We start from the raw sequence: 26,884 nt of genomic DNA on the forward strand, positions 1-26,884 counted from the left end.
CCAACTGACCTAATAATAGTAATAATGATGGCATTTTTAAAGCGCTTACTACGTGCAAAGCACTGTTCTAAGCGCTGGGGAGATACAAGGTGATCTGGTTGTCCCACGTGGGACTCACAGTCTTAATCCCCATTTTACAGATGAGGTAACTGAGGCACAAAGAAGTTAAGTGACTTGCCCAAAGTCACACAGCTGACTGGCATGAGGAGTCAGAGTTACCGGTTTCCTCATGATCTAGAGGCCAATCCCAGGTTTCCTTCTGCTTTAGGTTCAGAACGACCAGTGTCAGCCCAACGCCGAGGACTCCAGGTGGATGAAAACCACAGAGAAGGGGTGGGAACTGCACAGTGTGAGTAGGGTGCCAGCCTCCTGCATGGGCACTCTGGGGCCTGGGCCTTCAAGTCTTCCTCCTCCCCGGCCACTGGGCCATCAGCCATTCTAGCCCTCTCTGCAGTTTTGAGGCCTGGCCAGTTCCAGGAGACACCTGGGTTTAGCTCAGGGCTCACCCCAGGATTCTCCAGGGGTGGTCTGTGCCCATGAACAACTGCCAGGGGTGGAGGGTTGGGGGTAGACCATCTTGGGTGGAGTGCAGACCATGCACATATCCACTTCCGAGGAGCTCGGACTGGTTCTGGGGCTGTTTGGTGGGTTCGGGAATGCCGATCCAGGCCAGGATGCCCTGGAACCACCCTGGGCTTGTGACAACTGACCATCAGGATGGAGGAACCGGAGCCAAACCTGAGGCCCCTCAGCCACGGGGGCCTCAGGACTAGGGTCCGGAGGAGGCCAAACCATGAGGCAGAACCAGGCCTTCCGAGCCTGGCTGGGGCTACTGACTGCTCCTGGGCCATGCCAAGAGGCAGGCTGAAGCAACTTCTCTTGTGCGTGTCCATCAGCTGGAGTTGAATCGAGGCAACAATGTTCTGTACTGGAGAACCACAGCCTTCTCTGTCTGGACCAAAATCCCCAAGCCCGTGCTGGTGAGGAACATCGCCATTACAGGTACGGGACTTGGTCCCTCCATACTGAAGGCAAGCAACTGGGACACCTGCTCAGTGTGGGGGTGCCCCAGAGGGAAGAATCAAGGCTTCCCATGCCCCAGAGAAAGGGAAAGGGGTAGGGGCATGGTGGAGAGAGGCAAGCGTGAGATGGCACGAGATGTGAACCTCCTGGCCTCTACTGAGACCACTCAGCTGGGAGCTGTGGGGTTAACAGGGAGGGCGGTGGGAGGGACAGGAAAGAGAACAGGGTAAGGGAGGAGATTGCCACTGGGCCCAAGTGTGGGGCCGAAGGGGCCTGGCCCAGTTTGGCCCACCCACCCGTGTCTGGTTTTCCCCTCTTGCCCCCAGGTGTGGCCTACACATCCGAGTGCTTCCCCTGCAAACCGGGAACTTCCGCAGCCAAGGAAGGGTCCTCCTCCTGCAAGCTCTGCCCAGCCAACACCTACTCCAACAAGGGAGAGAGTACTTGCCACCAGTGTGATGCCAACAAGTACTCAGGTACTGCTGGACCCGATCCAGCCTGCCCCGACCGAGAACGGGGGAGGGCCCATCCACTTGGGGCCAGCTGATGGGACAGGGGCTCTTCTGGAAGTCTGAGGGACCTGGGTTCACCCTGAGACCACTCTGCAGAAAGGGTGGCACAGAGTAAGCCCTTAACAAATACCACCACAATCAGTGCCAATATTATTGAGAAGCAGCATGGCCTGCAGGAAAGAGAAAGGGCCTAGGAGTCAGAGGATCTGGGTTCTGATCCTGGCTCTGCCACTTGCCTGCTCTGTGACCTTGGGAAAGTCGCTTATCTTCTCTATGCCTCAGTTTCCTCATTTAACAGGAGTTAAATACCTGTTCTCCCTTCTACTATGAGTCCCATGTCGGACAAGGACTCTGTCCTACCTGATTAAGTTGTATCAACCCCAGCACTTCGAAGAGTGCTTGGCACATACCAAGTGCTTAACAAATACCATAACAAAAGCAATAATAATTATTGCTGTCATTATGATTTGGAGATGCCTGGGCTTGGGAATTATCCTGGCCATTTGTGCATCATGAGGATCCGCATTCCAGATAGATGATAATAGTGGCAGTATTTATCCAGCACTTCTGATGGGTTAGATGCTGGGTTAGACAGGGGATCATCAGTTTGGACCCAGTCACCGTCCCACATGGGGCTCACAGTCTATGTCACTCCCTGCTCAGGGACCCAAGTCAGCAGAGACCGACGTCCCCTGGAAACTCTGCCCTCTGGACCAATGGCAACTTGTTTTACCACTGAGAGTTCTGGGAGGGGCATAGCTGTACTCTAAGATAGACAAGAAAGACCAGGATACTTCAAGCAGTATGGCATAGTGGATAGAAAATGGGCCTGGGTGCCAGAGGGTCAGGAGTTCTAATCCCAGCTCTGACACTTGTCTACTGTGAGACCTTGGGCAAGCCATTTCACTTCTCTGGGCCTCAGTTACCTCATCTGCAAAATGGGGATTGAGACTGGGAGCCCCATGTGGGACAGGGACTGTGTACAACGCAATTTGCTTGTATCCACCCCCATGCTTAGTACAGTGCCTGGCACATAATAAGTGCTAACAAATACCACAATTATTAACATTATTGTGATTATCCTGATGGCCAGGTCTTGGGGAAAGGGGAAGGGGCAGTCCTACCAGGCTGGGCCCTTAAATGAATGGACACTGACACCCTGTTCATGCTTTTTTTTTTAATGGCATTTGTATATTTTCCAGGCACTGTACTAAGTGCTGGGGTAGATATAAGCTAATCAGGTTGGACACAGTCCATGTCTCACATGGGGCTCGCAGTCTTAATCCCCATTTAATAGATGAGGTAACTGAGACCCAGAGAAGTCAAGCGACTTGCCCAAGGTCATACAGCAAGACAAGTGGCGGAACAGGATTAGAACCCAGGTCCTTCTGGCTCCCAGGCCCCTGCTCTATCCACTAAGTCATGATGCCTCTATATATAGAGAGAGAGTGTGTGTGTGTGTGTGTGTGTGTTTGTGTGTCCCCACTGTCCTTGAAGGTGGCCTCCAGTACTGACCTTTATCTGTACGGGTAGATGGAGCTGAAGAAATCAACAGTCCTTCCCACACAACACTCATGTAAAAACTGTCCTTGGGCTTGGAGCCATTGCTGTGAAGTAGAGTGTCTGGCATAGTCTTCAAACTGCTGCGCAGACGTAAAACCTGCCTGGCATCCAGTCCGCCTTTCCCCCACCCTCACCTCCACCACCATACAGGGCCAGATTAAGGCTCTGTTCTGGGAATGGTAAACTGAGAGCCCTTTTCCTCCCTCCCTCTTCCTCGGGCACATTTGCAGCCAGTTCACCCCTTCTATTCTCCCCTACCTCTCTGACCATGCTTCCCTCCCTCCAGCCCTAGGGCTGATTTGTGCCCCACCACATCTGCAGTGGAGGTTTGGGTGGGGTTCCTGCTGTCCATGTGACGGTGGTGGAACCCCACAGTGAACAGCCACCGCTCCCTCTGGTGAGGACAGTGAGTCCAAGGCAACTACCCTCTTGGCCCAGTCGTCAGTTGTTTTTTTACGGCATTTGTCAGGTGCTATGTGCCAGACACTGTACTAAGCACTGGGGTACATACAACTTAATCAGGACACAATCCACTTGGGGCTCACAGTCTTAATCCCCATTTAACAGATGAGGTAACTGAGACACAGAGCAGTGAAGTGCCTTGCCCAAGGTCACACAGCAGACAACCAATCAATCAGTGGTATTTATTGAGCAATTACTGTGAGCAGAGCACTGTACTAAGCACTTGGGAGAGTACTATAAAACTGGTGTAGTGGATAGAGCATGGGCCTGGAAATCAGAAGGTCATGGGTTCTAATCCCAGCTCTGCCACTAGTCTGCTGTGTGACTTTAGGCAAGTCACTTCACTCCTCTCTGTCTCAGTTACCTCTTGTGTAAAATGGGGATTGAGACCGGGAGCTCCATATGAGACATGGACTGTGTCCAACCAAATTTGCTTGTACATATACAGTGCCTGGCACATAATAAATGCTTAACAAATACCATACTTATTATTATTCATTGGCAGAGTGACAGAGCTGGGATTAGAACTTGGGTCCTTCTGATTCCCAGGCCCGTGCTCTTTCCACTAGGCTCCCTTATGCTTCATCTTTCCATTTTGGTGCCAGTCCGATCTGATGTTCCTGTTTCTACCCCAGCACTGGCATACAGCAAGCACTTAATGGATCCCATATCTGTGATCCCCAAAGACTCTAGCTCCCCGAGATTGTGCTTCCCGTCATTGAATCCCTGTTAGCTCCTCATTCTCTGGCTCCCACCCTTCCCTTCTTCAGCCTCAGGCAGAGAGGCTCAAACTCAAGTGAGAACCTCATTCTTTTTGAATGATGAATCGTCTCCCATTATTTTGAGGGCACGAGGGGTCATGAGAGTCTTCAGGGGGATCATGGGGTATTTGAAAAGCTTTGATTCATCCCAATTTGTTCAGTTGCCTGCCCTGCCCAGAGTTATGAACTCAGGAAAATCTCCAAACCCACCATTACACGTATGTATGCACAGAAATATACCTCCAAACCTAGACCCCACTTCAAGTAGAACCACCCCGCCTCCTTTAGCAAATACACACTCCCAATTCCCACGGAGTAAGTGCCCTTTTGGCTCAGCAAAGGAAGTGAGGGGAGAATGGGAGTTACTTATGCAACTGGTTATTTCAACACAGCTGATAAAACCCAAAGTACTGTATTATTCTTCACTAGAGATCTGTCAGTCAAAGTTTCAGCACAAACAAGACTCTTTGGATCCAGGGGCAGTTTCCGCTATACACTTAAATTCCTGTTTTTCCACTTGGTTGTCTCATTCTTCTTCTCCCTTGTACTTTATCAATGATGTCCTTTGACTCTCTCTCTCTTTCTCCACCTGGGTAGTCCAGCAATTGTGCAATAGTTGGAGTGGCCAGGTACTGGCCAGATGGAGCCTCGCCTGATCTGATCAACTGCGTGTAAATTAGTAGTCAGCCATGGGGATTTCTTGAAGCAGCATGATTTCCTGAAGAACACAGTCTCGGGAGTCAGAGGTTGTGAGTTCTAATCCCTGCTCTGCCACTTGTCAGCTGTGTGACTTTGGGCAATCACTTAACATCTCTGTGCCTGTTACCTTGTCTGTAAAATGGTAATTAAGACTGTGAGCCTCACGTGGGATAACCTGATTATCTTGTATCCACCCCAGGGCTTAGAACAGTGTTTGGCACATAGTAAGTGCTTAACAAATGCCATTATTATTATTATTATCAATGGGTCCTTTCTTATTCAGCCACTTCGTGCTCAGTGGAAAGAGCACGGGCTTGGGAGTCAGAAGTCATGGGTTCAAATCCCAGCTCTGCTGCTTGTCAACTGTGTGACTTTAGGCAAGTCACTTAACTTTTCTGTGCCTCAGTTACCTCATCTGTAAAATAGGGATTAAGATTGTGAGCCCAACGTGGGACAGCTTGATCACCTTATATCCTCCCCAGCGCTTAGAACAGTGCTTTGCACATAGTAAGCACTTAAATGCCAAAATTATTATTATTATTATTATCAGGCTGGAACAGATCCCTCAATTTAGGCCAGACAGGGCTCTACCAACCAGGCCCTGATGAGGGCCGCTGAAGGTGGGCATCTCCCAAGCTCTCAGCTGTGAGGGCACGCTTCCGAGGATCTTGCTCATGGCCATGAAAAGGTGTCACCTTTCCATTCAATTCAATCATATTATGTGCTTACTGTGTGCAGAGCAGGGTACGAAGAGCTTGGGAGAGTACAACGATAAACATTAATTCATTCATTCAATTGTATTTATTGAACGCTTACTGTGTGCAGAGCACTGTACTAAGTGCTTGGGAAGAACAAGTTGGCAACAGACACATTCCCTGCCCACAATGAGCTACGTCTAGAGAGGGAGACAGGTATTAATAAATAAATAAATAACATATATGCATAAGTGCTGTGGGGCTGGCGGGGGGGATGAATAAAGAGAGCAAATCAGGGTGATACAGAAGGGAGTGGGGAAAGAGGAAAGGAGGGCTTATATCAAGGAAGGCCTCTTGGAGGAGATGTTCCTTCAATAAGGTTTGAAGAGGGAGGGAGTGGTTTTCTGTCGGATTTAAGGAAGAAGGGTGTTCCAGGCCAGAGGCAGGATGTGCACGAGAGGTCGGCGGCGAGATAGATGAGATCCAGGTACAATGAGAAAGTTCGCATTAGAGGAGTTTGCAGGCTGGGTTGTAATAGGAGAGTAGCGAGCTGATGTAAGGGAGTACAAGGAGATTGAGTGCTTTGAAGTTAACAGTGAGGAGTTTTTGTGGATGAGCAACCACTGGAGTTTCTTAAAGAGTGGGGAAACACATCCTGAATGTTTTTGTAGAAAAATGATCTGTGCAGCAGAGTGAAGTATTGACTGGAAGGCGGATAGACAAGAGGCTGCGGGGTCAGTAAGGAGGCTGATACAGCAGTCAAAGCAGGATAGGGTAAGTGATTGTATTGACGAAGTAGCAGTTTGGATGGAGAGGAAGGGTAGATTTTAGCGATTGTGCAGGGACCCTCCTCTGTCTGTCTGTCTGCACCCACGCAAAGGGAGTCTCCCCAACAACAGGGACACCGTTCAAGCCCTCTGTATGTGCAAGCCAGGCAGAGAGACCTGACAGTCAGTCAGTCAGTCGCATTTATTGAGCGCTTACTGTGTGCAGAGCACTGTACTAAGTGCTTGAGAGTGTACAATACAGCAATATAACAGACACATTCTCTGCCCACAACAAGCTTACAGTATAAAGGGGGAGACAATCATTAATATAAATAAATAAATTACAGATATGTACGTAAGTGCTGTGGGGCTGGGAGCCAGGGTGAATAAAAGGAAGCCTAGAGTAGTTGGCAGTCCCACGATGTCTCCCTTCCAAGTACTCCCCAGGCCTACACTGCTTAGCTTTGAAGATCAGAAAAGATGGGTGTGTTCAGGTAGATACCCATCACCTCAGACACACTTCATTCACATCGACCGAGAGGGTACGAGCAGTTGTAGGGCAGTACAACTTTATCATGCGATATTGTACCCGTTATTCCAGCTTGGCCCAAAGTCCTCATTGTGAAGAATTACTGGTAGGAAAGCCCTTTTCCCTCTCTTTGTCAACTGGGTCCACATCCTGTCATTCAATCAGCCAATCCCTTATTGGCTGATTCAGCACTTACAGTGTGCAGAGCACCGTACGAAGTGCTTGGAAATGAACAATACTATTATCAGTAGTAGACTGGCAGACACAGTCGCTGCCCACAAGGAGATTGGAGTCTATGGGGGAGACAGACATCGACAGACAGAGAAGCAGCGTGGCTCAGTGGAAAGAGCACGGGCTTTGGAGCCAGAGGTCATGGGTTCAAAGGCCACCTCTACCACTTGTCAGCTGTGTGCCTTTGGGCAAGTCACTTAACTTCTCTGAGCCTCAGTTCCCTCATCTGTAAAATGGGGATTAAGACTGTGAGCCCCACAAGGGACAACCTGATCACCTTGTAACCTCCCCAGCGCTTAGAACAGTGCTTTGCACATAGTAAGTGCTTAATAAATGCCATCATTAAATTAAACTATGGCTGTACAGCAGGGCCCCGCGGCAGGGGTGGAGAGGTGGGACTCCCCATCTGGCCCGTGCTTCCCAACAAGATGAGGGAGACAGGCCTTTTATTCCTCTTAGTTCTAGTCAGCCTTCCCCTGGAAACCTACAGAGCATGTCAGCAAGAAACTCCAAGCTATGGATATAGTCAGAAAGCATTGAAGGAATCAGGAGAGGGGCTGTATAGAAGAAATGAGGCCTAGAGGAAAGAGCACAGGCCGGGAGTCAGAGGTCCTGGGTTCTGATCCTGCCTCAGACACTTGCCTGCTATTTGACCTTCACTTCTCAGGGCCTCAGTTCCCTCATCTTCAAAATTTGGATCCGATACCTGTTCTCCCTCCTACTTAGACTGTGAGCCCCCTGTGGGATCTGATTATCTTGTATCTACTGCAGCTGTTAGAACAGCGCTTGGCATGTAGTAAGCGCTTAAATGTCATTGTGATGATAATGATGGTAATGATCAGCCTGGTCTTGAGTCCAGGGCATAAAGCTGTGTGACCTTGAGTAAATTACTTGATGATGATGGTATTTGTTAAGCACTTGCTATGTGCAAAGCACTGTTCTAAGCGCTGGGGGGATACAAGGTGATCAGGTTGTCCCACGTGGAGCTCACAATCTTAATCCCCATTTTCCAGATGAGGCAACTGAGGCACAAAGAAGTTAAGTGACTTGCCCAAAGTCACACAGCTGACAATTGGTGGAGCCGGGATTTGAACCCATGACCTCTGACTCCAAAGCCTGTGCTCTTTCCACTGAGCCATGCTGCTTCTCTGAGTCTCAGTTTCTCCTTCTGCAAAATGGGGATAAGTTACCTGCTCTCCCTCCCTTCAAGACTGTGGATCCTGTTTTTTTATGGTATTTGTTAAGAGCTTACTGTATGTCAAACACTGTTCAAAGCACTGGGGCAGATACAAATTAGGTTGGACAAGTCCCTGTTCCACATGGGGCTCCCAATCTAAGAGGGAGAGCAGGAATTGAATCCCCATTTTACAGTTGTAGAAACTGAGGCACCAAGAAATTAAGTGACTTGCCCAAGGTCCCACAGCAGACTAATGGTGGAACCAGGATTAGAACCCAGGTCTGCTTACTTCCAGACCCATGTTCTTTCCACTAGGCCATGCTTCTTCTTCTGTCTAATCCAATTATCTTCCCCAGCAATTAGCCCAATGCTTGGGACAGAGTTAAATGCTAAATACCTTTACAAGAACAATAATCATAATCTTTTCTCAGTTGCACCATAAGAAGGTGGAAACAAGGTAATCAGCCACTGGTTCTAATAATAATAATGATGGGATGTGTCACATACAGGAGATACAAGATAATCAGATTGGACGCAGTCCCCATGTGGCTCATAAGGTGAATGAGAATGGGTGTTTAATCCGCATTTTACAGATGAAGAAACTGAGGCACAGAGAAGTGGTTTGCCCAAGGCCACACAACAAAGAAGTGGAAGATCCCAGTTAGAACCCAGGTCTCCAGACTCCCGAGTCCGTGTGCTTTTCCATTAGGCCACTCTGCTTCTATGTTCCTTTCCTCTGGTCCTGGGGCTCATCCTTTCTTGGAATCTAGCTAGAAACCACTGGTCAGGACCCCTTGGAAGGACTTATTTCCATGGGCAATGAGCCTTAGGGGTCTAGACCAGGCCGGACAGCCTTCAAGACCAAGGACTCCAGAAAGCCAGACCTGTACTGGGCCCTCACCCCAGATCTGGGTTGGTCTGGAGCCCCCGTTGCCACAACCCAAGTCTCCTGGCCTCTTGACTCCCTGATGACCCCCAACTCTGGGACTACCCAGACCAGCCCCCCAACCCCAGGTTCTCCCCTCCACTGGCACAGACCCCACAGAGAGCCCCAGGAAGGACTGGTTCTGGTTTCAACCAAATCCTTCAAGCCAGACCCACTCCTTGGAGCACTCCTATGGGGTCTGTGCCCTTGGAAAGGAGAATCTGGTGGGGTTGGTCTGAGCTCCGGTCTTGTCTGCCCCAAGGGATGCCCCATCTGGCCAGCTGTTTCCAGCTCCTGGTTGGGCAGAGACATTTCTCCAGCTACTTCCAGATGAGCAATTCCAAATGGACAAAGCAAAAAGATCAAGAGAACTGGGGACTGACCTTAAACCCCAGGATTCTAAGCCAGGGATAAGCCTGGCAGCAAAACCCAGGGATCCTGGTTCGCAGCCTTGTTCTCTTGCCCCTCCAATGATCAACCTCTTTGCCCACCTTTCTTCTTGCCTTCCACCCCAGATTAATCATTCACACCAGCCCTGCTGCAACAATTTAACAGCCTGAGCATTGTTGCCCTGATCCCAGAGTGCAGCTGCCGCACTGGGCAAATATTTGTCAAACCACAGGTTTGCTCATTTGGCAGAAGGTATTTTCCAGCCAGGACCAGATGGTGAGTGTGGCTGGACATTCAGAGAAGGCAGGGCCTGAAGGTCCCCCATTCTCAAAGCCACCCCAGACTTTTCCTTTGAAGACAGGCTGGATCAGAGAGGCTGTCCGGCTCCAAGAGCCTGTTCCCCTGAGAGCAGACTTGTTAGCCTGCTGCTCATTAGCGTGGTAAATGAGTCCAGAAGGCAGCAGCTGCTGCTTCCCTGCCCTCAGTGTTGTCTGTGTGGGTCCGACCGGATCAGGATGAAGGTTGGGGAACCTACTCTTTGCAAGAGCCCTTGAGGGGAGAGCTGAAGTCGGGAGACATTCCACACCATCCCGGACCCAATAAGAGGGGAGACCAGGTGGGCATGGGGATATCCTATTCCTTAGTAAAGTTCCAGGACAGCTGGCCCATTCATTCTGGGAATGAGGCCGGTGACATCCAACTCAATCAGACCTCCCTCTCCCCTCTCATTGTTTTGCTCATTCCCATGACCCATCATGGGGGTGGCAGCAGTAGCTACTGACTCTATTGATAATCCCTCTCCCCATACCCACCTATCTAATCATGTGGGTTCTACCAATCAATCAATCAACCAATCAATTGTATTTATTGAGTGCTTACTGTGTGCAGAACACTGTACTAAGTACTTGGGAATTACATGTTGGCAACATATAGAGACAGTCCCTACCCAACAGTGGGCTCACAGTCTAAAAGGGGGAGACAGAGAACAAAACCAAACATACTAACAAAATAAAATAAATAGAATAGATATGTACAAGTAAAATAAATAGAGTAATAAATCAATCAATCAATCAATCATATTTATTGAGCGCTTACTATGTGCAGAGCACTGTACTAAGCGCTTGGGAAGTACAAATTGGCAACACATAGAGACAGTCCCTACCCAACAGTGGGCTCACAGTCTAAAAGGGGGAGACAGAGAACAGAACCAAACATACCAACAAAATAAAATAGGATAGAAATGTACAAGTAAAATAAATAAATAAATAAATAGAGTAATAAATATGTACAACCATATATACATATATACAGGTGCTATGGGGAAGGGAAGGAGGTAAGATGGGGGGATGGAGAGGGGGACGAGGGGGAGAGGAAGGAAGCGGCTCAGTCTGGAAAGGCCTCCTGGAGGAGGTGAGCTCTCAGTAGGGCCTTGAAGGGAGGAAGAGAGCTAGCTTGGCGGATGTTGGGAGGGAGGGCATTCCAGGCCAGGGGGAGGACGTGGGCCGGGGGTCGATGGCGGGACAGGCGAGAACGAGGCACGGTGAGGAGATTAGCGGCAGAGGAGCAGAGCGTGCGGGGTGGGCTGTAGAAGAAGAGAAGGGAGGTGAGGTAGGAGGGGGCGAGGTGATGGACAGCCTTGAAGCCGAGGGTGAGGAGTTTCTGCCTGATGCGCAGATTGATTGGTAGCCACTGGAGATTTTTGAGGAATTGTCACAACATCGTTTAATCCACCCTTTCTCATTAGACTGTAAGTGAGTTGTGGGCAGGGAACATGTCTACTAATTCTATTATTTCAAGTGCACCGCTGATTGATCGACCGATTGATTTCTCTCCTTCCAAACTGCTACCACAATGATCAAAGCACTTATCCCATCCCACCTTTACTACTGCCCCAGCCTCTTCGTTGACCTCCCTGCCTCTTGTCTCTCCCCACTTCAATCTATACTTCACTCTGCTGCCTAGGCCCTTTTTCTAAAAAAATTCAGTCCATGTTTCCCCACTCCTCGAGGACTTCCAGTGGTTGCCCATCCACTTCCACATCAACCAGCAACTCCTTACCACTAATCAATCCATTGTATTTATTGAGCGCTTACTTTAAAGCACTCAATCACCTTGTCCCCTCCTATCCTACCTTGCTGATTTCTTGCTACATCCAGCATGTTCACTTTGCTCCTAATCACTGTACCCCGATCTCATCTATCTCACTGCCGATCCCTCGCCCTTGTCCTGCCTCTATCCAGGAACTCTGTCCCCCTTCATATGGGGCAGATGATCGCTCTCCCCACTTTCAAAGTCTTATTCAAATCACATCTCTTCCAAGAGGCCTTCCCCAACTAAGCCCTCATTTCCACTACTCCCTCTCCCTTCACTGTTGCTCTTGCACTTAGATTTGTATCCTTTATTCACCCTCAGCCCCACAGCACTTATGTACATAGCTGTAATTTCTTTTGATATCTGTCTCTCCCTCTAAACTGTGAGCTTCTTGTGGGTAAAGAATGGATCTACTAGCTCTGTTTTTTTTTTGTTTTGTTTTGCTTTTTTTTAATGGTATATGTTAAGTGCTTACTATGTGCTAAACACTGTTTTAGGTGCTGGAGTAGGTAGGTACACATAAATTAGGTCAGAGACAATCCCTGTCCCACATGAGGCTAAAATCTAAGTAGGAGGGATAACAGGCGTCTCCATTTTATAGTTGAGGAAACAGGCACAGAGAAGTTAAGTGACTTTCCCAAGGACACACAGAAAGCAATCAGCAGAGCTGGGTTTAGAACTCAGGTCCTTCTGGCTCCCAAGACCACATTCTGTCCAGTAGAACATGCTGCTTCTCTGTTATATTGTACTCTCCTAAGCGTTTAGTTCAGTGCTGTGCACAAAGTAAATGCTCAATAAATACGATTGATTGATCCTTGCCCAGCTGAGAGTAAAGAGCAGTGTGGGCAGACAGGGGCAGACAGCAATGGGCCCCAGAGCTCCCTACCAGTCAAGGCACTTCCCGCGCCATGGGATGGTCGTGGACTCCTTCCCAGTTTCTGTTCTGCTCTCCAGAGTCTCCTCAAACAACAGAGGTACAGAGAAGTTAAGAAGTTAAGTGACTTACCCAGAGTCACACAGCGGGCAAGTGGCAGAGCTGTTAGTGACAGAGTAGCTAGTGAACGTAATAATTTAATCATTTACTTTCCAGGTGGCTGGACTAGATGATCTCTTTAAAAAAAACCTCTAGGATTCCATGACTAGTCCACTAGGGAATAAGAAGATGATGATTCTACCTTCTGGCCACTATTGAAATAGTCTTTTTTTTTCTCTTTGTGTTTAGAACAAGGAGCCTCCTCCTGCAAGCTGCGTCCGGCCTGCACAGATAAAGACTACTTCTACACTCACACGGCATGTGATGCCAATGGAGAGGTAGGTGGTATTATTATAACTATTATTATTATGTGGGGCAGTGCCCCCATTGACGTAGGAGAAGGGTCTGGGAAATACCAAGATGGAGGAACCAGCCTTCCTCCAACGACCACAACCCAAAGCCTTTGGAGTCCAGTGTAACCCTGGGAATACAAAGGAATACTGGGAACCAGATAATCATGGTTAAGTCCAGTGTTCATTCCTTTGATGCTCTTGCTGTTCTTCAGGGTCTCTTGCTGCTTCTCCCTGGATTCCTGAGAAACAGTTCTCAGGTATAAGAGAAATTTTTCTACTAGAACCCAGACAGCCAGCCAGCTCTTTGAAATCAGAGGACCGGGGTTCTAATTCTGGTTCCATCCCTTGTCTGCTGTGTGACCTTGGGCAAATCACTTAACTTCTCTGGGCCTCAGTTACCTCATCTGTAAAATGGAGACTAAGACTGTGATCCCCATGTGGAACATGGACTGTGTACAATCAATCATACTTATTGAGCATTTACTGTGTGCAGAGCATTGTACTACGCTCTTGGGAGAGTACAATATAACAGAGTTGGTGGACCTGTTCCCTGCCCACAACAAGCTTACAGTTTAGAGTTGAGATTCAGACATCAATATACATAAATAAATTATAGTTGTGTATATAAGTGCTGTGGGTCTGAGGGAAGGGTTACTAATGGATGCAAATCCAAGTGAAAGGGGGATGCAGAAGGGAGTGGGAGAAGAGGAAATGAGGGCTTATTTGGGGAAGGCCTCTTGGAGAAGATGTGCTTTTAATAAGGATTTGAAGGTGGGGAGAGTGATCATGTGTCCCACGTGAGACAACCTGATTACCTTGTACATACCCCAATGCTTAGAACAGTGCTTGGCACCTAGTAAGTGCTTAACAAATACCGTTATTATTATCATTATTACTATGTGTCAGATATGAAGGGGGGAGAGCTTTCCAGGCCAGAGGTACGATGTGGGCAAGGAATCATTAGCGAGAAGCAGCATGGCCTAGTGGATAGAGCACGGGGCGAGGGCCAGGAGGACCTGGATTCTAAAACCAGCTCCACCACTTGTTGGTTGTTTGACCTTGGGTAAGCAAGCCACTTATCTCTCTGTGCCTCAGTTACCTCATCTGTAAAATGGGGGTTAAAACTGTGAGCCCCGTGTGGAACATGGACTGTGTCCAACCTGATTACTTTATATCTACCTCAGTGCTTACAACAATGCCAGGCACGTAGTAAGCACTTATCAAATACCATAAAAAAAAGATAGAGCAGATTGTGGAACAGTGAATAGGCTGGCAATAGAGGAGTGAAATATGTGGGCTGGGCTGTAATAGGAGATCAGTGAGGTAAGGTAGGAAGGGGCAAGGTGATGGAGTGTTTTAAAGTCTATGGTAAGGAGTTTCTGTTTGATGAGGAGGTGAATGAGCAACCACTAGAGGTTCTTGAGGAGTGGGGAAACATGTACTAAACAGTTTTGTAGAAATAATGATCCAGGTAGCAGAGTGACATATGGACTGTATTGGGGAGAGATAGGAAGCAGGGAGGCCAGCAAGGAGGCTGATGCAGTAATCAAAGAGGGATAGGATAAGTGCTTGGAATTACATGGTAGCCCTTTGGATGGAGAGTAACAGTCAGATTTTAGCAATGTTATGAAGTTTGAACTGACAGGATTTGGGGACAAATTGAAATGTGGCTTGAATGGGAGAGATGACTTGAGGATAACACCAAGGTTATGGGTTTGTGACACAGGGAGGATGATGGTATTGTCTACAGTGATGGGAAAATCACAGGGAGGACGGGATTTGAGTGGGAATATGAGGAGTTCTGTTTTGGACATGTTACGTTTGCGGTGTCAGTGGGACATCCAAGTAGAGATGTCCTGAAAGTAGGAGGAAATATGAGACTGTAGAGAAGAGAGATCAGGGTTGGATATGTAGATTTGGGAATCATCCACATAGAGATGGTAGTTGAAGCCATGGAAGTGAATGAGTTTTCCAAGGTTGTGAATGTAGATGGAGAATAGAAGGGAAAACCTCCATTAGGGGGTGGGAGGCAGAGGAGGAGCCTGCCAAGGTACTTAGAATGAGTAGCCAGAGAGATAGGAGGAGAACCAGGAGAGGACAGTGTTAGTGAAGCCACGGTTGGATAATGTTCAAGAGAAGGGGGTGGTTGATAGTGTCGAAGGCAGCTGAGAGGTCGAGGAGTATTATTATGGAATAGAGGCCGTTGGATTTGGCAAGAAGGAGATCATTTATGATCTTAAAGAGGGCGGTTTCTGTGGAGGGAAGGGGGAAGCAGCCAGATTGGCGGGGGTCAAGGAGAGAATTGGAGGAGAGGGACTGGAGTCAGTGGGTATAGACAACTCACTCAAGGAGTTTGGAGAGGAATGGTAGGAGAAAGTTCCGGTGATAACTGGAGGGAGCCGAGGAGTTGAGGGAGGGATTTTTAATGATGGGGAGACATGAGCGTGTTTGAAAGCAGTAGGGAAAAGTCACTGGAGAGTGAACAGTTGAAGACTGTGGTTAAGGAGGGAAGAAGCGGAGGAAAATGCATTGCTGAAGTCCAAGGGATGGGGTTGGAGGCCCAGGAGGAGGGGGTGGATTTTGAGAGGAGTCAGGAGAGGTCTTCTTGAGATACTGCTGGGAAAGATGGGAAAGTTGAAGAAGGGGCAGGAGGAGAGAGGGACTGGAGGAGAGGAGGGGAGATTTTAGGATGATCACCCCTGATGATTTCAATTTTCTCAGTAAAGTATGTGGCCAGGTCATTAGGGCAAGAGATGGGGGGGACGACAAGGGAGTAGGGGGTTTGAGGAGGGAATTAAACACCTGGAACAGCTGGTAAAGGCAGTGGGCATGGGAATCTATAAGGATGGAGAAATAATGTTGCCAGGCCCTCAGAGGGGAGGGCAGAGTTAAAATACGCAAGGATGAACTTCAAGTGGGCAATGTCAGCCCGATACCTGGGTTTCCATCAGCAGTGCTCTACAGCTCATGCTCAGGAGAGAAGGAAGCGGACTGTGGCTTAGTGGTACAAGGCAAGGCAATAAGGGCTCCTTGAGGCTCACCTCCTCCAGGAGGCCTTCCAAGACTGAGCCCCCTTTTTCCTCTCCACCTCCCCATCCCCCCTACCCTACTTCCTTCCCCTTCCCCCAGCACCTGTAAATATGTTTATACCGATTTATTACTCTATTTATTTTACTTGTACGTATTTACTATTCTATTTATTTTGTTAATGTTGTGTAACTAGCTTTATTTTTATTTATTCTGGTGACTTGACACCTGTCCACATGTTTTGTTTTGTTGTCTGTCTCCCCCCTTCTAGACTGTGAGCCCATTGTTGGGTAGGGACCGTCTCTATATGTTGCCGACTTGTACTTCCCTAGCGCTTAGTACAGTGCTCTGCACATAGTAAGCGCTCAATAAATACAATTGAATTGAATAAGGGAGCAAGTGAGTTGAGTGCAGCAGAGAGGGTGGTGTTGAGGGCATCAATGTGATCATCAAGGAAAGTTAGTTTGGGTATGGAGACTAAATGGGGCATGATGACTTGAAAAAATTGGATGGGGTCAAAAGATCAGAGGTCTCTGTGGAGCAAGATTTGTGGGGAGTGTCCAAATTGATTGGCTTGTATCTACCCCAGAACTTAGTACAGTGCCTGGTACATAGTAAACCCTTAACAAATACTATTAAAAATAAAGAAAAAAGGGTCTGCTGGGTTGCTTTTAGGCTGGCCACTGATGTTGCCTTTGTCATCTGGAAGTAGCAGACACACATTATGCTTGTGTATTAGGTTACATATTATACAGAAATTATGTCAAGCCGAACTTTCTATGAAAATCTTCAGAACCTGGAGGGGTGATGCCAGGTGGGCCCCTGACCTGCAGCCTTATTACCGAAACTTGGCATTTCCCTCCCAGGGCTCTGTAAGCACAGGCACCAAGATGTGGTACGAAGCCTCCTAGCTACAGGACTGAGAGGCAGGAACCAGGGTGGAGGAAGGCTGAGTGCTTCAAAATGAAAATGCCAGATATGAAGGTGTCTGGTTCTATACTGATGCTAGACATAAAAACATCTGGTACCATCTCAATACCAGACAGGGGACTGACCAGCTGAAAATCCTGACTGCCAGGTAATAAATAATAATAATAAGGTTGGTATTTGTTAAGTGCTTACTGTGTGCCAAGCACTGTTCTAAGCACTGGGATAGATACGAGGTAATCAGGTTGTCCCACGTGGGGCTCACAGTCTTAATCCCCATTTTACAGAAGAGGGAACTGAGGCTCAGAGAAGTTAAATGACTTGCCCAAGGTCACACAGCTAAGCGGTGGAGTCGGGATTAGAACCCACGACCTCTGACTCCCAAGCCCGTGCTCTTTCCACTAAGTCACGCTGCTTCTCACGTAGGCAACCAAACCACTGGTCACCTCACTGCACTGTTTTTCTAGCTGAAAGGGTGCTTGTAAGCAAAGACCTGTGCTCTTCACAGGTCCAAATTAATGCAAAGGTTCAAAGAAATTAAGCCCAGGTTTGCTGGGGCCTCAGCGGACACATCATAAAAATTGCAACCCTCTCAACCTCATCAATATAGCCACTGCTCGGGGCATTATGAAGATGATGATCTCAAAACCAGGCTCATTTCTCTCATTTCTCCACCCTATTCACCCGCCCTCCTGTGTCACTTAAGCACTTGAGTCTGTGCTTTAATTCTTAGCTTTAATTCTATTTGTTCTGATGACTTGACACCCGTCTACATGTTTTGCTTTGTTGTCCGTCTCCCCCTTCTAGACTGTGAGCCCGTTGTTGGGTAGGGACCGTCTCTATATGTTGCCAACTTGTACTTCCCAAGCGCTTAGTGCAGTGCTCTGCACACAGTAAGCGCTCAATAAATATGATTGAATGAATGAATGTGCCCTTTAAGCACTTTGACATCCCCTCAGCCCCACAGTGCTTATCTATGCATCCTTATACTCTGTTGCTTCTCCTAGCTTTAATTTATTTTAATGTCTTTCTCCCACTGGACTGTAAATTCCTTGTGGGCAGGGACTGGGTCCACATCTATTTGTGTTGTACTCTCCTAAGTGCTTAGTAAAGTGCTCTGCACACAGTAAGTGTTCAGTAAATACCATTGATTAATTGGTAAGCAGCCAATGCCAACAGCTGTAAAGGGGACTCTGTGCTAGCACTTAATACAGTACTCTGCACATTCATTCAGTTGTATTTATTGACCACTTACTTGTGCATGGCATAGTGGATAGAGCACGGGCCTGGGAATCAGAAGGTCATGGGTTCTAATCGAGACTCCACCGCTTGTCTGCTGTATGGCCTTGGGCAAGACACTTCACTTCCCTGTGCCTCAGTTACTCCATCTGTAAAATGGGGATTGAGACTGTGAGCCCCAAGTGAGAGAGGAACTATGTCCAACCCGATTTGCTTGTATTTTCCTCAGCACTTAGTACAGTGTCTGGCACACTGTGAGCCCACTGTTGGGTAGGGACCGTCTCTATATGTTGCCAACTTGTACTTCCCAAGCGCTTAGTACGGTGCTCTGCACACAGTAAGCGCTCAATAAATACGATTGAATGAATGAATGAATAGTAAGTACTTAGCCAATACCACAATTATTATTATTATTATTACTCAGTAAATACGATTGATAGATTGAAGGGATTTCCAGCCTCAGTTAGCCCTCCCTCAGAGTAGTGATTAACACAGATAGTTGTTCATCACTGGTGCTCATTATCACCCCTGCTTCAGCTCCCAGAGGAATCTTGTTGATTTCTTAGTTGGAAGTGGTCATTAAGCCAGGGGAAAAGTCTGTCTGATGCTTCAGGATGTAGAGATGACACTTGCGTGCCTGTCGGGTGTGTTTACCCCTCTGCAGGGTGTCACTATGACTCTGGAGGAGAGGGGGACTCCCCACCAGCCCTCTTCCTCCCCCACCACCCATCATCATCATCAATCGTATTTATTGAGCGCTTACTGTGTGCAGAGCACTGTACTAAGCGCTTGGGAAGTACAAATTGGCAACATATAGAGACAGTCCCTGCCCAACAGTGGGCTTACCCACCCCGCAGCCACTTTCACTTTTGGTAGAGCAAGCCACAGGAGGGATCCTTGGCAGGCCAGCAGTCGGGCACTCAGTCACGGCAGAGGGCAGGGGGTTCTCTGACTCTTGATAACTCCTTCCTCCTCCTCACTCAGCACCCCCAGACCAAAGGCCTACAGGCCCGGGGGGCAATGGAGGCTGCCCACAGCTCTCCTCCAGCTCTGCCCGAGCTCTGGCTGAAGTCAAGTGAGAGCGGGCCCCCTTAGACCGCTCAGCCCAGGACCGCAACTTCTCTTAATATGACCCTTCCCCTTTGGGAGTCTAGCCTTTGGATGCTCTCAAAGGCTGCTACCTGGCAGGCAGTGCCATGTGGTGACCGGGATACAGATAACCCATCCAAGAGAGCCCCTCTTCAGAGGCGCCAGCTTTTAATTTTGAGCTTGGGGCAGAAACAGGGCAGGGATTTTAGGGGAAATGAGGAGTGGGAGGGGGCAGGCTTCAATGGGGGCCTTTTCAGTCCCGACAGGAAACTTTCATTCATTTCATTCATTAGAGAAGCAGCGTGGCTCAGTGGAAAGAGTGCGGGCTTGGGAGTCAGAGGTCATGAGTTCGAATCCCGCCTCCCCCACATGTCTGCTGTGTGACCTTGGGCAAGTCACTTCACTTCTTTGTGCCTCAGTTCCCTCATCTGTAAAATGGGGATTAAGACTGTGAGTCCCACATGGGACAAACTCATCTCCTTGTGTTCCCCCCAGCGCTTAGAACAGTGCTTTGCACATAGTAAGCGCTTAACAAATACCAACATTATTATTATTATTATTGTTATTATTTGTATTTATTGAGCACTTACTGTCTGCAGAGCACTGCACTAAGCGCTTGGGAGAGTACAATATAACAACAAACACACTCCCTACCCACAATGAGTTTACAGTCTCTCAGGTGTTAGAAGAGACCTGGGATGAGAAGCAGCATGGCCTAGTGGAAAAAGCACAAGCCTGGGAGTCAGAAGACTTGGTTTCTAATTCCAGCTCTGCCGTTTGTCTGCTGTGTGACCTTGGGCAAATCACTTCACTTCTCAGTGCTTCAGTTACTTCATCTGTAAAATGGAGATTAAGACTGTGTCTTAAGACACAGCGACTGTGTCTTAAGACACAGCGACTGTGTCCAGTGGGAAGCAGCATGGCTCAGTGGAAAGAGCCTGGGCTTGGGAGTCAGAGGTCACGAGTTCAAGTCTCGGTCCGCCGCTTGTCCGCTGTGTGACTTTGGGCATGTCGCTTAACTTCTCTGGGCCTCAGTTCCCTCATCTGTAAAATGGGGATTAAGATTGTGAGCCTCACATGGGACAACCCGATCACCTCGTATCCTCCCCAGCGCTTAGAACAGTGCTTTGCACATAGTAAGCACTTAACAAATACCAAAATTATTATTATTCCATTGCTTAGTACCATGCCTGGCATGTAGTAAGTGCTTAAAAAATACCATTTTGTTAAAAAAGGGGGGGACTCCAGCTCAAAGAGCAGTGGGGAAGGTCGTCTCCATCGACCCCATGAACTGGGCATCTCTGCCCCTCTTGGCATTTCCTGGCCAAACTGGTGAATGATTCATGCACTTAGTGGCTTAGCTCACATTCAGTACACACCGGCCGCCGTCGAGGATAGAGGGGAGGGTTTCTCGGAACTGCTCCCATCCCAATCCTGCCCTCGGCATTGTGGTTTGTGTGTTAGGCAGGTGGGACCATCACCATCCCTCTGTGGCCCACTGGGGAATCTCCCAGGTTCTGCTGGTCCTCTGAACTTGACAGGCCTGGTGTGAGGTGACTGAGGAATCTGCGTCTGCTGAGTCGAAAATGAATTTCTTCTCTTTCTGTTGAGGTTTCCGATCTGCGGTTAAGAGACCTCAGCTTACTCTCATCCTACCACTCGAGTTGGGTCCAAGGAGTCCTGCTCCCCTGGCACAAATTGAGCATCGGGCCATCTCCCCTGGCTGTGCCACTGCTCAGGCTGTGCCCCCATGGGAGGGCAGGAAGACATAGTAGTGGCTAGTAGAGGAGAAAGGAAGAGAGGGACAAGTTGTTGTTGATAATGATGATGATGATGCTAATAAATGGGATGAAAAAGCATCAGTACAGAGGAGCAGTGTGGCTCAGAGAAGCAGTGTGGCTCAGTGGAAAGAGTGTGGGTTCTAATCCCGCCTCTGCCACTTGTCATCTGTGTGACTTTGGGCAAATCACTTAGCTTCTCTGTGCCTCAGTTACCTCATCTGTAAAATGAGGATGAAGACTGTGAGCCCCCCATGGGACAATCTGATCACCTTGTAACCTCCCCAGCACTTAGAACAGGGCTTTGCACATAGTAAGCACTTAATAAATGCCATTATTATTATTATCATTATAACTACACTCCCCCTGGATGTCTGTTCTATCATCATCATCATCAATCGTATTTATTGAGCGCTTACTGTGTGCAGAGCACTGTACTAAGCACTTGAGAAGTACATCTTGGTCACCTCATCCTCCTCCAGGCTCTGATGCATCTGAGTCTATGTTTTTTAGCTGGGGGGAGGGGGGATTTTTTATAGTATTTGTTAAGTGCTTACTATGTGACAGGCACTTTACTAAGCACTGGGGTAGATACAAGCTAATCAGGCTGGACACAGTCCATGTCCCACATGGGGTTCACGGTCTTAATCCCCATTTTACAGTTGAAGTAACTGAGGGCCAGAGAAGTTAAAAGTGACTTGCCCATGGTCACACAGCAGACAAGTAGTGGAGCAAGGATTAGAACCCAGGTCCTTCAGACTCTCAAGCCTGTCCTCTATCCACTAGACCACACTCTATGTGATCTCAAAGGATCATTTCTCTTCTCTGAGCATGTTCCCCTGCTGCCAGCCAAGGATTACTTGAGGCTGACTGGGGCTGACAATGGGCCAGAGAAGTAAAAAGTGACTTGCCTAAGGTCACACAGCAGACAAGTAGTGGAGCAAGGATTAGAACCCAGGTCCTTCAGACTCTCAAGCCCGTCCTCTATCCACTAGACCACACTCTATGTGATCTCAAAGGATCATTTCTCTTCTCTGAGCATGTTCCCCTGCTGCCAGCCAAGGATTACTTGAGGCTGACTGGGGCTGACAATGGATCTGCCCCTGATTTCGCTCTCATTTCTGCCTTGTGCCTTCAGGGTTGAGACCAAGGTCGTGGGCTGGTTCCATTCTCCCTCTGTACTATAAGCTAGTTAAGGGAAGGGAACGTAACTGCTAACTCTATATTGTACTCCCCCAAACCCTTAGTACAGTGTCCTGCACATAGTAAACACTCAATTAATACCATTGATGACGATGGTGATGATCTCACTGCTCCTGAACCTAAAGATCTTGGACTACATTACGATTTCAATGTGGTGGGGAGAGGAGTCAAGAGCTCAGGACAACCTTAGAGCTAATCTACCCTGACTTAAACCAAGGTCCAGTGCAGAGGGTTAGACCGAAGAAAATCATGGAATTTACAGGGAGAGAATAGGAATGCATAAATCAATACAACAAACCCCAGCTCCTTATAGGTCAGAGGACTGTTCCCTCCCTCCTATTCCCGGCCCCCAAGGATCTATAATAATAATAATGGCATTTATTAAGCGCTTACTATGTGCAAAGCACTGTTCTAAGCACTGGGGGAGATACAAGTTAATCAGGTTGTCCCACATGGGGCTCACAGTCTTAATCCCTATTTTACAGATGAGGTAACTGAGGCACAGAGAAGTTAAGTGACTTGCCCAAAGTCACACAGCTGACAGTTGGTGGAGTTGGGATTTGAACCCATTACCTCTGACTCCAAAGCCCGTGCTCTTTCCACTGAGCCACACTACTTTAGGAATTAATCTCTGCTTCAGGAACTAATCTTCTAGCTGAACATAAAAACGCAATTATGTCTCTTTCATACCTATACCTATCTGAAGGCTAATGGCAGGGGCTAAGGTTGGTCCCCAGTGTCTCCCCACTGACATTAGATTATTCCATTCGTTCATTCATTCATTCAATCGTATTGAGCGCTTACTGTGTGCAGAGCACTGTACTAAGCGCTTGGGAAGTACAAGTTGGCAACATATAGAGACAATCCCTACCCAACAGTGGGCTCACAGTCTAGAAGGGGGAGACAGAGAACAAAACAAAACATATTTACAAAATAAAATAAATAGAATAAATATGTACAAGTAAAATACATTAAAAAAATAGAGTAATAAATACATACAAACATATATACATATATACTGGTGCTGTGGGGAGGGGAAGGAGGTAAGGCTGGGGGGATGGAGATGTGGAGGAGGGGGAGAGGAAAGAGGGGGCTCAGTTTGGGAAGGCCTCCTGGAGGAGGTGAGCTCTCAGTAGGGCCTTGAAGGGAGGACAGTTGTTCCTGAGCCACCTGGGTTAACATACAACCAGCATGTGTGGGCAGGGAATGTGTCTGTTTATTGTTATATTGTAATAGTAATAATAATAATAATGGTTTTTGTTAAGCACTTACTATGTGCCAAGCACTGTTCTAAGTGCTGGGGTAATCGGGTAATCAGGTTGTCCCACGTGAGGCTCACAGTCTTAATCCCCATTCTACAGATGAGGGAACTGAGACACAGAGAATAATAATAATAATAATAATGATGGCATTCATTAAGTGCTTACTATGTGCAAAGCACTGTTCTAAGCGCTGGAGGGATACAAGGTGATCAGGTTGTCCCACGTGGGGCTCACAGTCAACCCCCATTTTACAGATGAGGTAACTGAGGCCCAGAGAAGTGAAGTGACTTGCCCAAGGTCACACAGCTGACAATTGGCATAGCCGGGATTTGAACCCACGACCACTGACTCCAAAGCCCCTGCTCTTTCCACTAAGCCACACTGCTTCAAGCGGTGCTGTGCACACAGTCAGCGCTCAGTAAATACGCTTGAATGAACGAACTTAGATTCTCCTTGAGACTGAGTTGGCAGTGGAAGCCAGAGTTTGTACTTCTGGGTAAAGGATCAATCAATCAATCAATCAATCATATTTATTGAGCGCTTACTATGTGCAGAGCACTGTACTAAGCGCTTGGGAAGTACAAATTGGCAACACATAGAGACAGTCCCTACCCAACAGTGGGCTCACAGTCTAAAAGGGGGAGACAGAGAACAGAACCAAACATACCAACAAAATAAGATAAATAGGATAGAAATGTACAAGTAAAATAAATAAATAAATAAATAAATAAATAAATAGAGTAATAAATATGTACAACCATATATACATATATACAGGTGCTGTGGGGAAGGGAAGGAGGTAAGATGGGGGGATGGAGAGGGGGACGAGGGGGAGAGGAAGGAAGGGGCTCAGTCTGGGAAGGCCTCCTGGAGGAGGTGAGCTCTCAGCAGGGCCTTGAAGGGAGGAAGAGAGCTAGATCCATTCAAGGCCTCCCCCGGGGGGAAGATTCAGCTCAAGGGATCATGGGCTTGACAGTGGTACCAGAGTGCCTCTTGTTGGCCACTTTGAGACCTCCATTTCCCCACATGGACACTTCTATTCCCTCACTGATTACTGTAGCTAAAACTCCAGCGTTCCTGCTTCCTAACCTGTCTGGCTCTTGGCCGGTCACTGTCCTCTCCTCCCAACTGTTTGTTCGTGTAGGGTGAGCCCGTGGCTCCCGCACTAGACAAAAGGGAAAGGATCAAGGGAGCCTGTATTATTAATAATAAAAGGATCTAGGGAGCCTGTATTAATAATAATAATAACAGTTGTGGGTTTTGCTCAGTGTATAATTATAATAATAATAATTGTGGTATCTGTTAAGTGCTTAACACTCTACTAAGCTCTGGGGTGGATACAAGCAAATCGGGTTGGGCACAGTCCCTGTCCCACTAGGGGCTCACAGACTTAATCCCCATTTTACAGACAAGATAACTCAGGCACAGAGAAATGAAGTGACTTGCCCAAGGTCACACAGCAAACAAATGGAAGAGGCAGGATTAGAACCCCGGTCCTTCTGATTCGTAGGCCTGTGCTGTATCCTGTAGGGCATGCTATTTCTGTCCCTAATACTACTAATCAATCAGTCAATTCATCAATGATATTTAGTGAGTGCTTACCCTGTGCAGAACACTGTGCTAAGTGCTTGAGAGAGTACAGTATAACAGCGGTGGTAGATATTCATTCATTCATTCAATCATATTTATTGAGCGCTTACTGTGTGCAGAGCACTGTACTAAGCACTTGGGAAGTACAAGTTGGCAACATAGAGAGACAGTCCCTACCCAACAGTGGGCTCACAGTCTAGAAGGGGGAGACAGAGAACAGAACAAAACATATTAACAAAATAAAATAAATAGAATAGATAAGTACAAGTAAAATAAATAAATAAATAGAGTAATAAATACGTACAACATATATACATATATACAGGTGCTGTGGGGAAGGGAAGGAGGTAAGGCGGGGGGATGGAGAGGGGAAGGAGGGGGAGAGAAAAGAGGGGGCTCAGTCTGGGAATTCATTCATTCATTCAATCGTATTTATTGAGTGCTTACTGTGTGCAGAGCACTGTACTAAGCGCTTGGGAAGTACAAGTTGGCAACATATAGAGACGGTCCCTACCCAACAGTGGGCTCACAGTCTAGAAGGGGGAGACAGACAACAAAACAAAACATATGTTTTTTTCCCTAGATATGTTCTCTACCCACAAGGCACTTACAGTTTAGAGGGAGAGATGGACATTAATATACACAAATAAACTACAGAAATTTACCAGATGCTTTGAGGATGAAGTGTGTGTGTTTTGGAGGGTGGGGGTAAATTTCAAGTGCTTAAAGGGTACAGTCCGGAGGGCATAGGCATCGTAGAAGGGAGAGGGAGTAAGGGAAAAGAGGACTTAATCTGGGAAGGCCTCTTGAAGGAGATGTGACCTTAATACAGCTTTGAAGGTGGGGAGAGTGGTAGTCTGGCATGAGTGGAGGGGGAGGGAGGTCCAGGTCAGAGGGAGGATGTGGGAAAGACAAGATTGGGGCACAGTGAGCAAGCTGGCACTACATGAGTGAAATATGCGGACTGGGCTGTGGTAGGAATTCAACAATGATTGTGGTATTTGTGAAATCCTTACTATGTGCAAGCAGTGTGCTAAGAACTGAGATAGATGCAGTCAGGTCAGACCCAGTCCTCTCCCCACATGGAGCTCACAGTTTAAGGGAGAACAGATATTTAATCCCCATTTTATGGATGAGGAAACTGAGTCACAGAGCAGTTGAGTGATTTTTATTTGATGGCATTCATTAAGTGCTTACTATTTGCAAAGCACTGTTCTAAGTGCTGGGGAGGTTACAAGGTGATCAGGTTGTCCCTTGGAGGGCTCACAATCTTAATCCCCATTATACAGATGAGGTAACTGAGGCACATAGAAGTTAAGTGACTTGTCCAAAGTCACATAACTGACAATTGGCAGAGCCGTGACCTCTGACTCCAAAGCCTGTGCTCTTTCCACTGAGCCACACTGCTTCTCCTAGTGACTTGCCCTAGGTCCCACAACAGGCAGCTGGTGGAGTCAGAATTAGAACCAGTCTCCTGACTCCCAGCTCGATATTTTTTCCACTAAGCTTCACCTCTCCTTTCCCTCCTGCACGTGCCCCTCACGCTCCCAGCCCATGGTGCAGCCGTTCTTGGGCCTGAGGTATGCTGACCCCAGTGGGGACCTGCTCCGGCCCCCTT

At 47.7% G+C, this 26,884-nt stretch overlaps 1 protein-coding gene across 1 annotated transcript in view; it reads left to right on the top strand.

The window, feature by feature from the left end:
* The window catches only part of ELAPOR1 (endosome-lysosome associated apoptosis and autophagy regulator 1), a 101,784-nt gene that overhangs the window by 53,300 nt on the left and 21,600 nt on the right, over window positions 1–26,884 (top strand). Inside the window, exons 5-8 of the mRNA XM_038749273.1 lie at window positions 269–349; window positions 897–1,002; window positions 1,350–1,499; window positions 13,048–13,136. Of these exons, the coding sequence (XP_038605201.1) occupies window positions 269–349; window positions 897–1,002; window positions 1,350–1,499; window positions 13,048–13,136 (426 nt within the window). The remainder of the gene's footprint in view (window positions 1–268; window positions 350–896; window positions 1,003–1,349; window positions 1,500–13,047; window positions 13,137–26,884) is intronic.

Source organism: Tachyglossus aculeatus, chromosome 7, assembly GCF_015852505.1.
Source record: "Tachyglossus aculeatus isolate mTacAcu1 chromosome 7, mTacAcu1.pri, whole genome shotgun sequence".
Taxonomy (NCBI): domain Eukaryota; kingdom Metazoa; phylum Chordata; class Mammalia; order Monotremata; family Tachyglossidae; genus Tachyglossus; species Tachyglossus aculeatus.